Source organism: Piliocolobus tephrosceles, chromosome 19 (assembly GCF_002776525.5).
Source record: "Piliocolobus tephrosceles isolate RC106 chromosome 19, ASM277652v3, whole genome shotgun sequence".
NCBI lineage: Eukaryota > Metazoa > Chordata > Mammalia > Primates > Cercopithecidae > Piliocolobus > Piliocolobus tephrosceles.
Window position 1 is genome coordinate 37,676,885 of NC_045452.1, and position 17,728 is coordinate 37,694,612.

At 49.0% G+C, this 17,728-nt stretch overlaps 1 protein-coding gene across 2 annotated transcripts in view; it reads left to right on the forward strand.

Annotated features, from left to right (window-relative positions):
- TMPRSS2 (transmembrane serine protease 2) overlaps positions 1 to 17,728 on the forward strand; it is a 41,302-nt gene that overhangs the window by 13,166 nt on the left and 10,408 nt on the right. For both annotated transcript variants that reach the window (XM_023191885.1, XM_023191879.1), the window contains exons 3-8: positions 1,483 to 1,705; positions 6,697 to 6,783; positions 7,749 to 7,868; positions 12,792 to 12,918; positions 14,098 to 14,208; positions 16,721 to 16,764. In XM_023191885.1, the coding sequence (XP_023047653.1) occupies positions 1,483 to 1,705; positions 6,697 to 6,783; positions 7,749 to 7,868; positions 12,792 to 12,918; positions 14,098 to 14,208; positions 16,721 to 16,764 (712 nt within the window). The remainder of the gene's footprint in view (positions 1 to 1,482; positions 1,706 to 6,696; positions 6,784 to 7,748; positions 7,869 to 12,791; positions 12,919 to 14,097; positions 14,209 to 16,720; positions 16,765 to 17,728) is intronic.

Sequence of the window (17,728 nt, forward strand, 5' to 3'; positions counted from 1 at the left end):
TTCTCAGACCACAATGGTATAAAATTAGAAATCAATGACCAGAGGGACTTCAGAAACTATACAAGTAGAAATTAAACAACACGTTCCTGAATGATCATTGGCTCAAGGAAGAAATTAAGGAGGAAATAAAAAATGTCTTGACACAAATGAAAATTTAAATACAGTATACCAAAACCTATGTGATATGGCAAGCAATGCTAAGAGAGAAGTTTATAGCAACAAACATCTACATCAGAAAAAACAAACCCACAAAGCTCTTGAATAAACAACCTAATGATATACTTCAAAGAAACAGAAAAGCAAGAACCAAACCCCAAACCTGAAGAAGAAATAATAAAGATCAAATATAAGAGCAGAACTAAATGAAATAGAGACCAAAAAGATCAATACAAAGGATCAACAAAACAAATATGGTTTTTTTTGGTGTGTGTGTGTTTTGTTTTTGAGATGGAGTTTCACTCTTGTCACCCAGGCTGGAATGCGGTGGCGCAATCTCCATTCACTGCAACTTCCACCTCCCGGGTTCAAGCAGTTCTCCTGCCTCAGCCTCCCAAGTAGCTGGAACTACTGGCACACACCACCATATCCGGCTAATTTTTTGTATTTTTAGTAGAGATGGGGTTTCACCATGTTGGCCAGGCTAGTCTCGAACTCCTGACCTCAGGTGATCCACCTGCCTCAGCCACCCAAAGTGCTGGGATTACAGGCATGAGTCACTGCACCCAGCCAAATCTGTATTTTTGTATGTAGAGGGAAATAATCTTAACTGTAATGGTGAATAATACTGTATTAAACTGTCATGAAGGAACTCCTGTTTAATAAATGGACATGTAAGAAAAAGGAATGAATAGTAAAACCAAACCGAAACAAAAAACTTTGGTAATTGAAAGTTCTGGTTAGTTTTTATTATAAATAAGTTCAATATTTGACATAGTTGTAGACACCTAGGGAGACTCTGTAGTACCTTTTCTTTTACTTTTTTTTTTTTTTTTTGAGACAGAGTCTTGCTCTGCCCCCAAGGCTGGAATGCAGTGACGTGATCTCAGCTTACTGCAATCTCTGCCTCCCGGGTTCAAGCCATTCTCCTGCCTCAGCCTCCAGAGTAGCTGGGATTATAGGCGCGTGTCACCACACCCAGCTAATTTTTGTATTTTTAGTAGAGACGGGGTTTCACCATGTTGGCCAGGATGGTCTCGATCTCCTGACCTCATGATCCACCCGCCTCTGCCTCCCAAAGTGCTGGGATTACAGGCATGAGCCACCACACCCAGCCTTGTAGTACCTTTTAATATCTTGTCACTTTCTTATTAATCTCTAACTGTACAAGTTGTATAGACAGGATGCAAATTTCACAAAATAAAACAAAAACAGTATCAATTTAAAAGATCGTTGGTACAGCTGTGATATGATGTGATAGTTTATATTTAACCCTTTAGTGCAAATGAGAGTTTTATATTATTCATCTTCTTTTCAATTGTTTAGGGGTCACCGCCAGGTGTTGGACCTTACTATGAAAACCATGGATACCAACCGGAAAATCCCTATCCTGCACAGCCCACTGTGACCCCCAATGTCTACGAGGTGTATCCGGCTCAGTACTACCTGTCCCCCGTACCCCAGTACACCCCGAGGGTCCTGACGCATGCTTCCAACCCCACCGTCTGCACGCAGCCCAAATCCCCGTCGGGGACAGTGTGCACCTCAAGTAGGATTCTCTGTGTTTATTTCCTGTAATAAACCCGAGGTCCTGGGTCAGCTTCCCCAGGGGGCTCTCTGCTCCCACCACCACTGTCGCCAGCTCTCCTGGTCTGAGCCTTCTCCTCCGTCTGCTGGAGCCAGTCTGTCTTCATGGCTTTCCACTCTCTTCCTGCTGGATCAAAGCTGTCGCCACCAGCTCTAGCCTCTTGCCCAGGGCCTGCAGAGACACCTCTGTCTGCCATTAACTCTCCTGTACAGCTTTGCCTGTTCTACTCAGCATAGGCTTTTGAGATCACCTTCTCTGGGTTTCTTGGTTGTGTGGTTTATTGATGGCTGCTCTTGAATAACTGGTAAGCTTCCAAGAGCAGAAATCAACTATCTTACCTTTCTTTGTTACACAGTCCCCTGGATATGACAGGTCATGTTTAAGATGCTCCTTGTTTCTTTGTGTTTAGTGAATGACTTGGCTGGTGTGGTTGTGGCACAGAAGTATCTGAGCTGTCTCAGTGGGCTTCAGGGGATTGCGGGTGGCTGGAGCAGGCCAGAGTGAGCGTGGGAGGACTGGAGGTTACATTTTATTTGCTGTCACTTCAGTCCCTCCTCTTCGTCACCCTCCCATTCATCTCCTTTCTTTGCCATTTCGTTTGGTCTCGTGTCTTTCCAGACCGCCCCCTCTTGCACTGCCTCCCAGTTTTTAATTAGGGCTAGTTTCAGTGCTAAGAATTGCCCAGGTGGAAATCGCACAGCAGCAGCTACACCAAAGATCTTTTACATTGATCTTTTAATTGATAGTGTTTTTTTTTGTTTGTTTTGTTTTGTTTTGTTTTGTTTTGTTTTGTTTTGAGACGGAGTCTCACTCTGTCGCCCAGGCTGGAGTGCAGTGGCCGGATCTCAGCTCACTGCAAGCTCCGCCTCCCAGGTTTACGCCATTCTCCTGCCTCGGCCTCCCGAGTAGCTGGGACTACAGGCACCCACCACCTCGCCTGGCTAGTTTTTTGTATTTTTTTGGTAGAGATGGGGTTTCACCGTGTTCGCCAGGATGGTCTCGATCTCCTGACCTCGTGAAATGTGCATCCTGTCTCTACAACTTCTACAGTTAGAGATTCATCAGAATGTGAATTTCCATGGGTCCACCATTACATAATCAGTCATCAACGTGATTAATGCTCTGTGAAGCTCTGTCTGTCCCCACCTCTCCCCCACTCAGGACAAGTGCACCTCTCCACCTCTCCCCCACTCAGGACAAGAAACACTCCTGTGTTTCTGCCCCTCCTCTCAACGCCTTACCCTTCACAAATGGCTCTTCCACCCTGTTCCTCTCTGGCCACCTCCTGTCTCTGAGTTTTCTACCCTTTCATGAGCCTTCCTCCCTTCCTTCCTCTCCCTTCTCTGTTTCTCTCTTTCCCTCTTTCTTTCAATGCCCCCCACCAAGCGAGTACTTGTGTTTGCACTGATCTACTTCTGGGGGTGGTAGGTCAAAGCCAGTGGCTCTCAGTCAGAACAATTTGGACCCCCAGAGACAATTGGCAGTGTCTGGAGACAGTGTGGGAGGTTACAAGTGGGGAGGGGGTGCTGCTCCTAGGTAGGCACCAGGGATGCTGTTCAACCTCCTGCAAGGCACAAACAGCCCCCCTGACAGCAAAGAATGCTCCAGGCAAAATATCGTTTAGTGTGGAGGTTGGGAACTCCTGGTCTTTGTCCATTATGGGGATGGAAGGAAGCCAGAGTGAAAGGGTTAAGGAACTGTCTGTATGAGCTGCCTCCCAAAGAAACAGCATGAAGGTCCTCTCCTGAAGTCAGCACCTCCGGACGGTCGTGTTCCCACCAGGGATGGCCAAATCCAGGAGGGCAAATGAACCCCTGGCCCACCTGATGGACACATTTCCACTTTTCCCAGGAAAGACTAGGTGATGACAGAGTTGGACGGGTTATATCAATCCCTTATCGGTTGCTTTTATAAGGGAAGAATATGAACCTGTATGTATGATTTTGCATTATAAAATTCATAAACTCAAAAATAATTTAGTAATTGAATTGAACTTACACTGGTATTATTTTTAAGAAAACACTCTTGGCATTTAATATATAGAAATGTATACATTTTGAAAGTGTAATGTTTGGCTTTGAAACTCTTCTCCCAGTTATTGAGTAGCACACATTCAGAAGCATGCATCAGGAGTATAAGGAATTTTTCTAGACTTAATGTATTTATTTGCTTTAGCAACAGCCATAGAAGGTTGATGATTGAATAGGAGCAGACACACAGCTTAAAGCTTAGGCTTTGGGGAATCGAAGGTCAATAGTCCTCCAAATGTGTGTGCGAGACAAGCAGTTAAACGCAAGAAACCATAGGGCTGAGTTGACAACCTTAAGTTGGTCGTGATTGAGGGAAATGCGTAGTGGGTTTTGTGTGCATGTTTGTTTGTTTGTTTGTTTTTTGAGACGGAGTCCCATTCTGTCGCCAGGCTGGAGTGCAGTGGCACGATCTCGGCTCACTGCAACCTCTGCCTCTCGGGTTCAAGCAATTCTCCTGCCTCAGCCTCCCGAGTAGCTGGAACTACAGGTGTGCCACCATGTCCAGCTAATTTTTGTATTTTTAGTAGAGACGGAGTTTTGCCATGTTGGCCAGGCTGGTCTCAAACTCCTGACAACAGGTGATCCGCCTGCCTTGGCCTCCCAAACTGCTGGGATAACAGGCATGAGCCACTGTGCCCAGCCGGTGGGGTATAATTAAACTCTGCAACAGCAGCCACGTCAAGCCAGGGCCCAGTGGTGTCCGTTACTGTCCATGCGCTGATGCCTGTCCAGCAAAGTAAACTTAGATTTGCACACGCTTCTGGTGAGACCTGTACAGGTCAGCACATGCTGAGTGTGAGGTTCAGGATACCTAAGTGAATAGCCCTCAACTCAGCAGACCAGTTATTTTATCTTGGATAAAATGGCACTCGGGAAGCCGTCTATGGAGGAAAGTGTCCTTGGTAATGGGCCAGAGAGGCCATCTGGAATTTCTCTCATGAACTACCTTGGCCCTAGCTTGCCTCCATCATATATAATCATGGCAGCCGAGTTATGAGAATGTTCTGTGCCTGCGCATGGTCCTCAGACCAGTGGTGCTGGCATCATCTGTGAGCCTGTTAGAAATTCAGATTCAGGTTGGGCGCGGTGGCTCACACCTGTGATTCCAGCACTTTGAGAGGCTGAGGCGAGTGGATCACTTGGGCCCAGGATTTCAAGACCAGTCTGGGAAACATGGTGAAACCTCATCTACCAAAAATGAGCCCAGCAGAGCGGCGCACATCTGTGGTCCCAGCTACTTGAGAGGCTGAAGTGGGAGGATGGCTTGAGCCCAGGAGGTGGAGGCTGCAGTGAACCATGATCATACCGCTGCACTCCAGCCTGGGCAACAAGCAAGACCCTGTCTCAAACAAACAAACAAAAAAGAACACAAAAGAGCAGTGCAGATTCATGCCTGACCCCCAGCTGAAATAGAATCTCTGGTGATGGGAACTGCCACATTCCCCAGGTAATTCTTAAGCCTGTAACAGTTTGAGAGTGATTGCAGGATTATCAGAATGGTGTCACAAAGTGAGAGGCGTGGCATTGAGCCCTCAGCAGTTGGGTCAGCTCTGAGCTTGTCTCCCTGGCAGACCTCCGGAGGCACAGGTGTGGCCAGGTGTGGAGTTCCAGGCTACCATGCCACCTCTCCAGCCCAGGAGGGTCTGTTCAAATGCCCTCTCCTCCTCTCTCCTCCACCTGTGCACCTTTCTTCAGGGAAAGCTCCGGGAGCTCCTGGACCTGGGGCTGCCGGGCATCAGTGGGGTGATGGGGGTGGATGCCCTCCCTCCTGGGCCACGAGCTGGCTGAGCCCAGCGTCTGACTCTGCCATGCCTCTCTGGTGCCTGTAACTATCCTCTGAACTCTGTGTGACTTTTGGCTTACCCTCTGACCAACAATGCCATGTCTTACTAGAGAAAATCAGTGACCTCTTCCAAATTCCTTAATTTTTATCTGAAATGTGCCTTTCCTCTGAGTTTGGTATTTCTGCCCTTGGATCAAAGGGCCTATGCTGGTGCTGTCCAGCAGGACTTAGGGACGCCATGGGAAGGTTCTACCGCTGCACTGCCTGACATGGTAGCCACTGGCCACATGTGATGACTGAGCACCTCAATTTACATCATTTTACTTAATTCCATGGAACATTAATTAAATAGCCACATGTGGCTGGTGGATGTCCGAATGGGACAGTAGCATCCATTCGCTAAACAACCTTGGGTAAGACAATTTATTCTGCTTTGAGTACCGCTGACAGAGTGATGATAGCTTTGAGGACGGTATTATTGTTTTGCTTAAGTTTGTAATTACTAGGATGAGGTCTTAGTTCTTTCTTTTTACATTAATCATCTGCCTATTTTAAGATCCTCTTTCAGCATACCATCCTTTTTTTTTTTTTTTTTTGAGACGGAGTTTTTGCTCTGTCACCCAGGCTGGAGTGCAGTGGCATGATCTCAGCTCACTCCAACCTCTGCCTCCCAGGTTCAAGTGATTCTCCTGCCTCAGCCTCCCAAGTAGCTGGGATTACAGGCACCTGCCACCACGCACGGCTAATTTTTGTATTTTTAGTAGAGACGAGGTTTCACCATGTTGGCCAGGCTGGTCTCGAACTCCTGACCTCGGGCGATCCACCCACCTCAGCCTCTCAGAGTGTTAGGATTACTGGCGTGAGCCACCGCGACTGGCCACGCATACCATACTTTTTAAAGAGCCTAACCTTTGTGTACTTTGCTGAAGATCACAGCTTCCTCCTGTTGGTCTCCAAATTGCATAAGGTTTAGTGTTACGGAAGAAGCAGAATCATCCATCATATTTCTTAAAATTAAAAGTCACGTTTTTAAGAAATAACTATTTCTTAATATGGTGTATAAAAATAATAGATAACATTTGAGAGCATGACTTCTAAACAACTCTGGTCTGAACGTTGCACTCTCCTCCTTCTTCCAGAGACTAAGAAAGCACTGTGCGTCACCATGACCCTGGGAGCCGTCCTCGTGGGAGCTGCGCTGGCCGCTGGCCTGCTCTGGAAGTTCAGTAAGTGCAGGGAGCCTCAACCCCACCATGTGCTCCTGCAGTCTCCAGGGCTCTGAGCCAGACCCTGCTCTCTGGGCTATTGAGACCTCCGGAGGCCCTCCATGAGGTTCCTCTTTCCACGAGGCTGTCTGTCTTCCCTTCTCTTGTTCAGCTATGAGACTGACACATCATGGGGAAAGCATTTAGAATGTACCCAGCGCTTTGGGGTGCTTGGTGCCACCCAGCACTGTGAGCACAAGTTCTTCTACTTTGGGGCCACACTCAGTTACCTGTATCTCACTGCACACGGTGGCCGTCGGGGGCCAGGCCCGCCCCTCCCTGTCCTACCTCCAGCAACTGCAGCCTGAGCCTTTCCCATGAGCCTGGGGTGGTGCAGACCCATGCGCCATTGTGGATCCTTGAAATTACCTGTGTGATAGGACGTGTGAGTGCCGTCCAAATGCAAACACTGAGAGGGTCCTTCCCATTGCCCCCACGGAAGTAAGGTGCCCCAGTGCTAATTCCACTTATACTTGCTGGTGGCAAGGACACTTCTCCTCCTTATTAAAGTGGGGGATTGGCTGGGTGCAGTGGCTCACGCCTGTTATCCCAGCACTTTAAGAGGCCAAGGCAGGTGGACCACCTGAAGTCAGGAGTTCGAGACCACCAGCCTGGCCAATGTGTTGAAATTACATCTTTACTAAAAATACAAAAAATTAGCCAGGGATGGTGGCGCGTACCTGTAATCCCAGCTACTTGGGAGGCTGGGGCAGGAGAATCACTTGAACCCAGAGGGAAGAGGTTGCAGTGAGCCAAGATTGTGCCCCTGCACTCCAGCCTGGGTGACAGAATGAGACTTCGTCTAAAAAAAAAAAAAAAAGTTGGAAGCTGCAGAGAGCTACAGTAATGCCACTGTGTTCCTCACTCCATGAGGCTCATTGGGTTTCTCAGCCTGATGGGCACCTCTCTTCTGTTTTCTCTGCAAGTGGGCAGCAAGTGCTCCGACTCTGGGATAGAGTGCGACTCCTCAGGTACCTGCATCAGCTCCTCTAACTGGTGCGATGGCGTGTCACACTGCCCCAGCGGGGAGGACGAGAACCGGTGTGGTGAGTCGGCCTTGGCCTTGGGAAGGGACTGCTCTGCTCACCTTAGAGACAGCAGCTGGGTCCAGGGGCCTTTGGGTGTCTGGGCCTGGCCTGTGTCCAGTACGCTGACACATGATGCCATTGAATTCCTGCTCCAGGCTGAGCCCTGGGGCTCAGAGGGGTTGTGTTTCTGGCCCAACCTCACACAGCAGGTGGGAGGGAGATGACAGGGCCGCCGAGGACTGCGTCATTGGAACCATACGTGCTCTGAACTGCCACAGGAAGTCAGTTAAGATGAGCAAACTGTTTACAAAGTTGGAGATGCAGTCCAGGCATGGTGGCTCATGCCTGTAATCCCAGTACTTTGGGAGGCTGAGGCAGGTGGATCACCTGAGGTCAGGAGTTTGAGACCAGCCTGACCAATGAGGTGAAAACCTGTCTCCACTAAAAATATAAAAATTAGCCAGGTGTGGTGGCAGGTGCCTGTAATCCCAACTACTGAGGAGGCTGAGGCAGGAGAATCACTTGAACCTGGGAGGTGGAGGTTGCAGTGAGATGAAATCATGCCACTACTCCTACCTGGGAGACAGAGCCAGACTCTGTCTCAAAAGATTAATTAATTAATTAATTAATTAAAAACAGGCCGGGCGCGGTGGCTCAAGCCTGTAATCCCAGCACTTTGGGAGGCCGAGACGGGCGGATCACGAGGTCGGGAGATTGAGACCATCCTGGCTAACACGGTGAAACCCCGTCTCTACTAAAAATAGAAAAACTAGCTGGGCGAGGTGGCGGGCGCCTGTAGTCTCAGCTACTCGGGAGGCTGAGGCAGGAGAATGGCGTAAACCCGGGAGGCGGAGCTTGCAGTGAGCTGAGATCCGGCCACTGCACTCCAGTCCGGGCGACAGAGCAAGACTCTGCCTCAAAAAAAAATAAAAAATAAAAAAAAAAAAAACAAAGTTGGAGATGCACTATGTTATTTTCAAAACAAGCTGCCTTTAAACATCTATCTCCTGTCACAGAGTGGGCTCATCTGTTTTACTTTATTTTCTGTGGTTTATCTATTTATTTATTTTAATGAACGAGGAAGCATTGCACCTGTTTATGGCATACCACATGATGTTTGGATACGTGTATGCCTGTGGCATGGCCAAGTCAAGCTAGAACATGGGCCTTACCTCATATACATGTCTTATGAAGAACACATAAAACCTGCTCTCATAGTGATTTTCAAATATGCAACATAGAGTTTATTAACTGCAGTCACTATGATGGACAGTAGATCTCTGGAACTTACTCCTCCTGTCTAAGATTTTGTGACCTCTGACCAACATCTCCCCAGTGTTGTCACCGCCCCCCCAGCCTCTGGTAGCTGCCATTCTCTGTGCTTCTGTGACATTGATGTGTTTACATTCCACGTCAGTGGCGTCATGCAGTGCTTGTATCTCTGTGTCTAGCTTGTTCACTTAGCGTAATGTCCTCCAGCTTCATCTACGTTGTCGGAAATGACAGGATTTCCGTCTTTCTTGTGGTGGAATAGTATCGCATTGTGCACATACACCACATTTTCTTTACCCATTCATTCACCGAGGGACACTTAGGTTGATGTCATATCTTGGCTGTTGTGAAAAATGCCACAGTGAGCATGGGAGTGCAGGTCTCTTCAACGCACGGATGTCCTTTCCTTTGGAGATAAACCCAGCAGTGAGATTGCTGGATCACAGGGCAGTTATGTTTCTAACTTTTTCAGGAAACTCCATACTGTTTTCTATAATGGCCATAGCAGCTTCCACTCCCACCCACAGGGTGCAAAGGCTCCATTTCTCATCTACATCCTCAGCAACTCCGGGTATTTTCCATGTTTTTGATAGTAGCCATGCTTAGAGGTATGAGATGATACCTCATTGTGGTTTTCATTTGCATTTGTATTTGTATTTTTCATGAATTTTCGAGGGTGATTTCAAGGGTAGTTAGTAGCTGTAACAGAGAAAGGAGCCTGAGTAAGAGGGTTGTGCTGATCGTCCCCCTCCTGCCCGCTGTGTACTGAACGGGGCTCAGCAGGGGGCATGGAGCTGGCTCATTTCTCAAGGGCTGCCTTTTACTTTCTTCCTCTTCTTTTAAAACTTATTTCCCGGCCGGGCGCGGTGGCTCACGCCTGTAATCCCAACACTTCGGGAGGCCAAGTTGGGCAGATCATGAGGTCAGGAGTTTGCGACCAGCCTGACCAACGTGATGAAACCCTGTCTCTGCTAAAAATACAAAAATTAGCCAGATGTGGTGGTGCACACCTGTAGTCCTAGCTACTCAGGAGGCTAAGGCAGGAGAATCGCTTGAACCTGGGAGGCGGAGGTTGCAGTGAGCCGAAATTGTGCCACTGCACTCCAGCCTGGGCGACAGAGCGAGACTCCATCTCAAAAAAAAAAAAAAAAAAAAAAAAAAAAAGTGATTTCCCAAGCACAGCCACGTATTCCAGGCTTGCGGATCAGCGTTGGTGGTGTGTGCTCTCACATTTCTGCTGAGCACACTCTGACATGTTTACACTAGAACCATTTTTTTTTTTCTAGAAATAGAAATTTCAGAATTGTAGAGTCAGAGGACTTACCAGAAATCTCTTAGGTAGTTCTCCTCCCCTCCCTCAAGTGCAGTCCTAACCTCCTGGGGTTTTCTGTAGAAACCAGGAGCCTCAGAGCTGGCCGAGAATTCTAGACAGAGTTTTCCGTGTTAAAGTAATTCCCCCTCTCCTAAGGGCCAGCCTTGGAGGGGACTGGCTTCCTGTTACGCCCTCACTGTAAGTCCTGGCTATGGAATTTCCTGGTGAGGAGCACTAGCCCGTGGAGCTGAGCCCTTGTGCCGGTCTTGAGCGGCCCAAGTGTTCTGTGTTCTTGATACTTTTCCTCCAGCCCAGCCTTGCTTCCCAGAAAAGGGTTTGCACTTGAAAATGATGCATTTGCTGATTAAACATAGTTCTTTTGCTTTATTTAGTTTCTTAAATAAAGTGGGGAGTTTTTAAGATTGAGTAGCTTGTAGTTAAGATAACACGTGGTTTTTGTTTTCCTGGCGACAGGGTTTCACTCTGTTGCCCAGGCTGGAGTGCGGTGGCATGATCACGGCTCACTGCAACTTCAGCCTCGTGGGGTTAAGTGATTCCCCCAGCCTCAGCCCCCCACGTAGCTGGGACTGCAGGGGCTCGCCACCATGCCTGGCTAATTTTTGTATTTTTTGTAGAAATGGGATTTCGTCGATGTTGTCCAGGCTGGTCTCAAACTCCTGACCTCAAGGAATCCTCACAACTCAGCCTCCCAAACTGCCGGAATTACAGGCGTGAACCATGGCACCTGGCCTGGAATGGCTTTTGATGTTCTCCTATGTGCACACGTGGGTCAAAAAACACCAACAAAGTCCTTATGTTACCTGAAGAGTCACTCTCTTCTTAGTATTTAAGTCGTATTTATTTAAATACTTTAATAGTTGTACACCCGGGTAGGTCAAAATCAAGGAAGTACAAAAGGGTATGCTGTGAGAAATCTCTTTTTCCTTGCTCTGCTTACTTACCTACCCCCATCCCCAACCTTACACCCCCCCCACACACAGATGGGTGTCTGTTCACTGTTTTAAAAGTAACGGAAATGAGATACACTTCTTCCTTTTTTTTTTTCTTGTTGCCCAGGTTGGAGTACAATGGCAGCATCTTAGCTCACCGCAACCTCCGCCTCCTAGGTTCAAGAGATTCTCCTGACTCAGCCTCCCGAGTAGCTGGGATTACAGGCATGCACCACCACACCGGCTAATTTTCTGTTTTTAGTAGAGACGGGGTTTCTCCGTGTTGGTCAGGCTGGTCTCGAACTCCTGACCTCAGGTGACCCACCCGCCTCGGCTTCCCAAAGTGCTGGGATTACAGGCGTGAGCCACCGTGACTGGCCTATCTTAGTTATTTTTAAAAACAGCTTATTGAGATCTAATTTATGTACCATAAAATTCAAGTATATAATTCACTGACTTTTATATATACACGAATATGTGCAGCTATTACCACAGTCAATTTTAGGATATTTTCATCAGCTCATAAAGAAATCCCAAGCCCTTGAACTATCACCCCGTATCCCTCCTCCCAGCCCATCCCTCCTACTCCTAAGCAATCACTAATCTACTTAGTGTCTGTAGATTCCCTACTCTAGGCATTCCATGTGAGTGGGATCATGCAGTAGGTGGGCTCATGCAGTACATCTGGCTCCTTTCACTGAGCCTAAGGTCTTCAAGGCTCATGCAGGTTGCAGCCTGGGTCTGAATTTCATTCCCTCTTCTGGCTGAATCATATTCCATTGTATATCGCGGACATATCCTATTTTGCTCACCCAGCTGTTGGTGGGCTTTTGGAGTGTTTTTGCCTTTTGGCTGTTTTAAGAGGGCTGCAGTGAACATTCGTACAAGTTTTTGACCCAATGCCTGTTTCAATTATTTTGTGTAGAGAGCACTTTTTGCAGGAAAAGAATAGTTTGTGGCCTCCCTTTGTGTGCGGTCAGTGCCTCGCAAAGAGTAAACTCTACGCGGCTACCTGCGGAGTCGCGAGGATCGCGGGGCTTGGGTAGCAGCTAGGACAATACAAGCTGGGACAAAGCGTGGTGCAATGGCTCACACCTGTAATTCCCACACTTTGGGAGGCTGAGGCAGGGAGATCACCTGAGGTCAGGAGTTTGAGACCAGCCTGGCCAACACGATAAAACCCCATCTGTAATAAAATACAAAAATTAGCTGGACGGGGTGGTGAACGCCTGTATTCCCAGCTACTCAGGAGGCTGAGGCAGGAGAATCACTTGAACTCGGGAGGTGGAGGCTGCAGTGAGTGGAGATCACACCACTGTACTTCAGCCTAGGCGACAGAGCGAGACTCCATCTCAAAAAAGAAGAAAAAAAGAAAGAAACTCACAGAGACTCCTCCTTCTCGTGCAGTTCGCCTCTATGGACCAAACTTCATCCTTCAGGTGTACTCATCTCAGAGGGAGTCCTGGCACCCTGTATGCCAAGATGACTGGAACGAGAACTACGGGCGGGCGGCCTGCAGGGACATGGGATATAAGTGAGTACGGGGCAGCACCCGCCTGGTGACACAGACAGCAGAAACATCAGAAGACCCTCTCTCTGCCTCGCCGTGAAAGTACCGGCACATGAGTGCTGGGGACAATTGTCACCTTCCAAAAGCTGAGCCCTGTAACCAGCAGGTGGAACTTGTCCTGCTAGGGCTGTGCCCAGCACACGTACCTTGGCTCGCTGCCACCTGCCCTGCCTCCTCCTTGGCCTCTATAGACTTCTAGTTGCTCGGGAGTGCCCAGTGCTGTGGTCATCTGGTCAGGGGTGCAGGCTGAGGGCATTAGGTGCCTCTTTTTCCAAGATGCCTCTCAGCCGGGGTCCATTCACCCGCTGGGTAGAGGTTGGGCCAGAACAGCCAGCGAGGAGGGTTGGGCTGGGCAGAGCGGCAGAGACAAATCCTGTGCCAGTTTCACTGTATTTGGGAGCCATGGAAGGCTTTTGAACTGGGTAGAGAATCAATCAATCAGATTTATACTTAAAAAATGTCATTCCTGCTTGTAGCTCTAGGGGAAGGTGGGAAGGCTTAAGGGGGTTGTGTCCCTTGCCAGTGGTTCCTGGCGGGGGCGGGGCGGCGGTTACCACTTACCAGCACTGCGTGGGGAGATGCAGCAGCCCTCGCACCAGGGGAAAGGGTGGTAGGATTCTACTGCCACTTTATTTTTCAGGGGAGGGTCCCCAGGCGATTTCTATGCAACTTTAGGGTATTCAATATGCTAGTTTTCAGAATGAATTACAACTTGATGAGAAAGTTGGCATCTTAGCTAGTCACTCTGCCATCTCTAAACAGCAAGGGTGAATTACACAGCAAAGCGCCCAATCACAGTCCAGGAACCTGGTGGAATTGATAACTGGGGACATTTTAACATATGTACCTTTCATTAGATTAAATGTATGTATGATTATACACTCCTGTGTCCTTCTCATAGTTTCTTGATCCTAACCTGGATAAGAAACACGACCAGTGAAAAAATTTTACCTGACACTTTAGGGTTATTGAACCGAAAACTCGTTACACTTGGTTAGAATGTGTGATTTTTTTTTTTCCTAAATGCTAAGGTTTTTCCCTCTTATTTTGAATGTCATATGAGAGATATTATGACATAGTATAGGATTTGTATTTGCTTATGCCTTAACCATTACATAAGTAAGGTTTTCTGTCTTTTTTTAGGGATAGTTTTTACTCTAGCCAAGGAGTAGCTGATAACAGTGGGGCCACCAGCTTTATGAAACTGAACACAAGTGCCGGCAATGTCGATATCTATAAAAAACTGTACCACAGGTATGCAGTGATTTCTTCTTTGAAACATTTTGGAATGAAATCAACTAGGAGACACCATGGGGAATCGCTGTCCTGAGTCTCATTTCTCTAAGCTGCAGTACTCGGTCTAGATGGGTTTTGCATTGGGAGGAGATTAGAGTCTGACCAGGCCTGGTTACTCTAAGCAGCCTTTGGTTTATTCATAGGAAGTGGCCGAGGTTTCTCTGCTATTTCGTTTTCAGCCTCTACCGTCTGCCCTCGATGGTACCGGATAACACTGCAACACTGACATTCACCTCCATTATTTTCCTTTGCTCTTCAGACATTTAGAGATGTACTATTGTGTCAGGGCGTGGTTCTAGGAATCCAAGATAATATCTCGGTGTCCCAGCCGGGGTGACTGGCTCATCCCAGTTTGCCAGGGACTTCACTGTGCAAGGAAAGTCCTACTCTGTTCCAGGCAGCTGGGCTGGCTGGTCCCCTTAGCCCCAACCCTGGGACGGCAGTGCCAGACGGTGCTCTGTGAGGGGTGGGCAGCATTCTGGCGGCCTGGGAATGAGCCGTGTGTGTCCAGGGGGTAGAAGTAGGCACAAGCCACAGGTCACGTGATGAGTGGCTGACCTGACTGGGAGGGCGGAAGAGCGGATGGACTTAGCTATTCCTTTTGCTTTGCACACATTTAAGATATTTGCTACGATTGTTGCTGTTATGTGAGTGTTTTCTGATGTGAAAGATACACAGTGTCCTGTGCCCATGAGCTCTCCTTGCCTCCCAGGTCCCTAGGGCTTATGCCTGGTGTCTAGGCATCACCTCCCTGCCCGCCAGGTGCCAGGTGCTGCGTTTCGGGGGAGGATGAACTAATCACCCTGTGCCACCTTGCCTCTGAGTGGGAGCCTGGGGCAGGTTTGCATTCCTGGTGGCCGCTGGCAGAGGTGTCTGGGGGCCTGACCTCCACCGCAGCCTGCTGTCGTGGGGAATGCGGCAGGGCAAGCCCAGGGAGGAGGGCTGTGCGCGGCCAGGTGCACCCATCAAAACAGCAGGGCTGCGGTTTGTCCCTGTGGAGAAGCTAAACACAGCTGCCTGGGTACTTTGTAAATGCTGAGTGGTTCTTTGTCTTCCTGGGTTACACACAGAATCAGGAAGCCAAGTCCAGCTGGGCAGGGCTGGGGGAGGGGAGGAGGTGCTGCTGTCCGTTGGCAAGAGCCTTGGGAACTCACAAGGAGGCTGGAGGGCTTGGAAGAAAGAAGAGAAGGCCATTGTCTGGTAGGCTCTGTTCTGTCTCCGCGGTGGTGGAGGGCGGAGGAGGCATTTCTTTTCCTCTTTTTGTGCAGGAGTTGCCCTTGGATGCCTGAGTTCTTGGCTTGTTTTCTGTCGGGCTTCTGTGAATAGCCACATGTGCCCTGACGCTGTGACCACGCAGGGCTATCTCTACTGACCTTAGGATTCCTAGGAAATGTCTTCTCTTGAAGAGAACATGTCTGCTTGGCCGTGTCAGTGCCCCAGAGCCAGAGTCTACCTGGAATGCATCTGTAGTCACTGGGAACCCGGGGAGTGTGCCTCAGTAAGAGGGTGTTAGGAAGGACCTATTATTGTAGGGCCTGGGCTCCTGCGAGGTGGTTTAGGGGCGGCTGGAGGAAGCAGGGCGGATGCTATCAGGAAGCAGGGATAATTCTGTGATGGCTGCTTTTTTGTTTTTCTAGGAGGAGGTTGGAATGAGGCTAGGCTAAAGCTATGATTGGTAAAGAAACGTCCATCGTTCAAGTTAGCCAGGACAGGAGGAGAGTTCAGGTCGTGATTTTGTGGTTCTGACCACCAGGTTCCTCTTCAGACATCATTTCAGAGGAGGCTCCTTGTGTCTTGCCCCATCTCGGGCATGGGAAGCCTAGTCCGATATTGATGCTCAGTGAAATTGTTTATGTTCCGCAGAGCCCACAGCCCAGTTGTCGGGGCGGGCCAGCTCTGCACGCCACGGGCTGTGACTTTCCTTCTCAGCATAGCTGGGGAATTCACTGAAGGACAGAAGGCATCAATGACTAACTCTTCATCCATAACCTGGGATGTTTGACTCCCAAATGAGTAACTCCTATGTTTTTTCTAATTCTAGGGAAATTACTGGTTATATTGCCTTCAACACTACAAATGTAAGGGAGTCATAGGAGCCCAGAAGTTTCCAAATGGCTTCCTTACAAAATTAGAAGATGATTTTAAATTCCAAGAGGAAAAAGAAAAACTAGCGTTATCGTATGCTTACCCTCACAACCACCTTAGGAGTTGGTACAATTTTAAGAGAGGTTGAGTAACTTGCCCAAGGTCACACAGTGGGGATATGAGCTGCATACTTCGGCTCAGTGTCTGGTCTTTGCCACTGTCCCCATATGGATTTACTTACCTTATTGGGGTTGTAAATCGCAGACCGTTCTACATCTCAGAAGACAGGAGAGGGAACATCAGAAGAAATGACTGATTTCTGAGCATGCGAGAGGCGGGTGACTCCTCAGTATCGTGACCAGAATTTCCCTTGTTCTTTTTGTAGTGATGCCTGTTCTTCAAAAGCAGTGGTTTCTTTACGCTGTATAGGTAAGTTCATCTGGAGTGCCCTTTTGATACTTCTAGCTAGGAAATGCTCTCTGCTTTCAGAACAGTACTCCCTGTCTCTGGGGGCGTGGGAAGGAAGAAGGCGGGGTCACGGGTTGGGATGTGCCCAGCGGCCTCTCGCTCTTTCCAAGGAGCTCTTGGTTTGGATTTCCATGGCCTGTAGACACCTTCCGCCTTGGGTCCAAGGGACACCCCCTGAGGTCAGGCACACTGAGGAAGCTGACAAACCCTACGCTTTATGCCACCCGTGAGCTGGAGGCGCGGCAGGTCTCTTTCTCCAGAAAATGAAGGGGGTGGCGTTAGTGAGTCCTGGCAGCCACCTAGTGTGGACCTGGAGCATCTGCAGGGCTGTGGGCCAGCACCATGGTATGGCCACCAGGCACCCATCAGCCAGTGGGACCTGGGAGGAGGGACAAACCCGGAGAACAACAGCGCTCTCGCCTCTTCTCTCCTGAATTTTGGACAGTGGCTTAGACTTGGGTGTAGCCATCTCTGTGTTTGGAGTGCTTACAGTTTCCAAACCGTTTGCAAGTGTGGAAGCCGCCGTGCGTCTCCTCCTCTGGGATGGCACAGTGCTGTTGTGGGGCCGTGGTCCTGAGCTCAGCTTTCATCTGAAGAGGTGGAAAGCGCTGACACAGTCATCCCAGCACGGTGGCTCAGGTCTTCTTTAGGTCCTGAGTTGGGGTCCAGCACAGCTCTAAGGGCACGTGGTACCCGTCCTGCCCTCTGCCAATGTACTCACCTCCTGGTGGAGAAGACGCTCACACACAGGAAGCAGGGAAGGCAGCAGGCCTCTTCACCCCTCACCCCTTCACTCACCCTCGATCACTGCCTCAACCCCTCATTGACCCCTCACCCCCTCACCCCCTACTTACCCCCTCAACCTCTCATTTACCCCTCACCCCCTCACTCACCCGTCACCCCCTCACTCACCCGTCACCCCCTC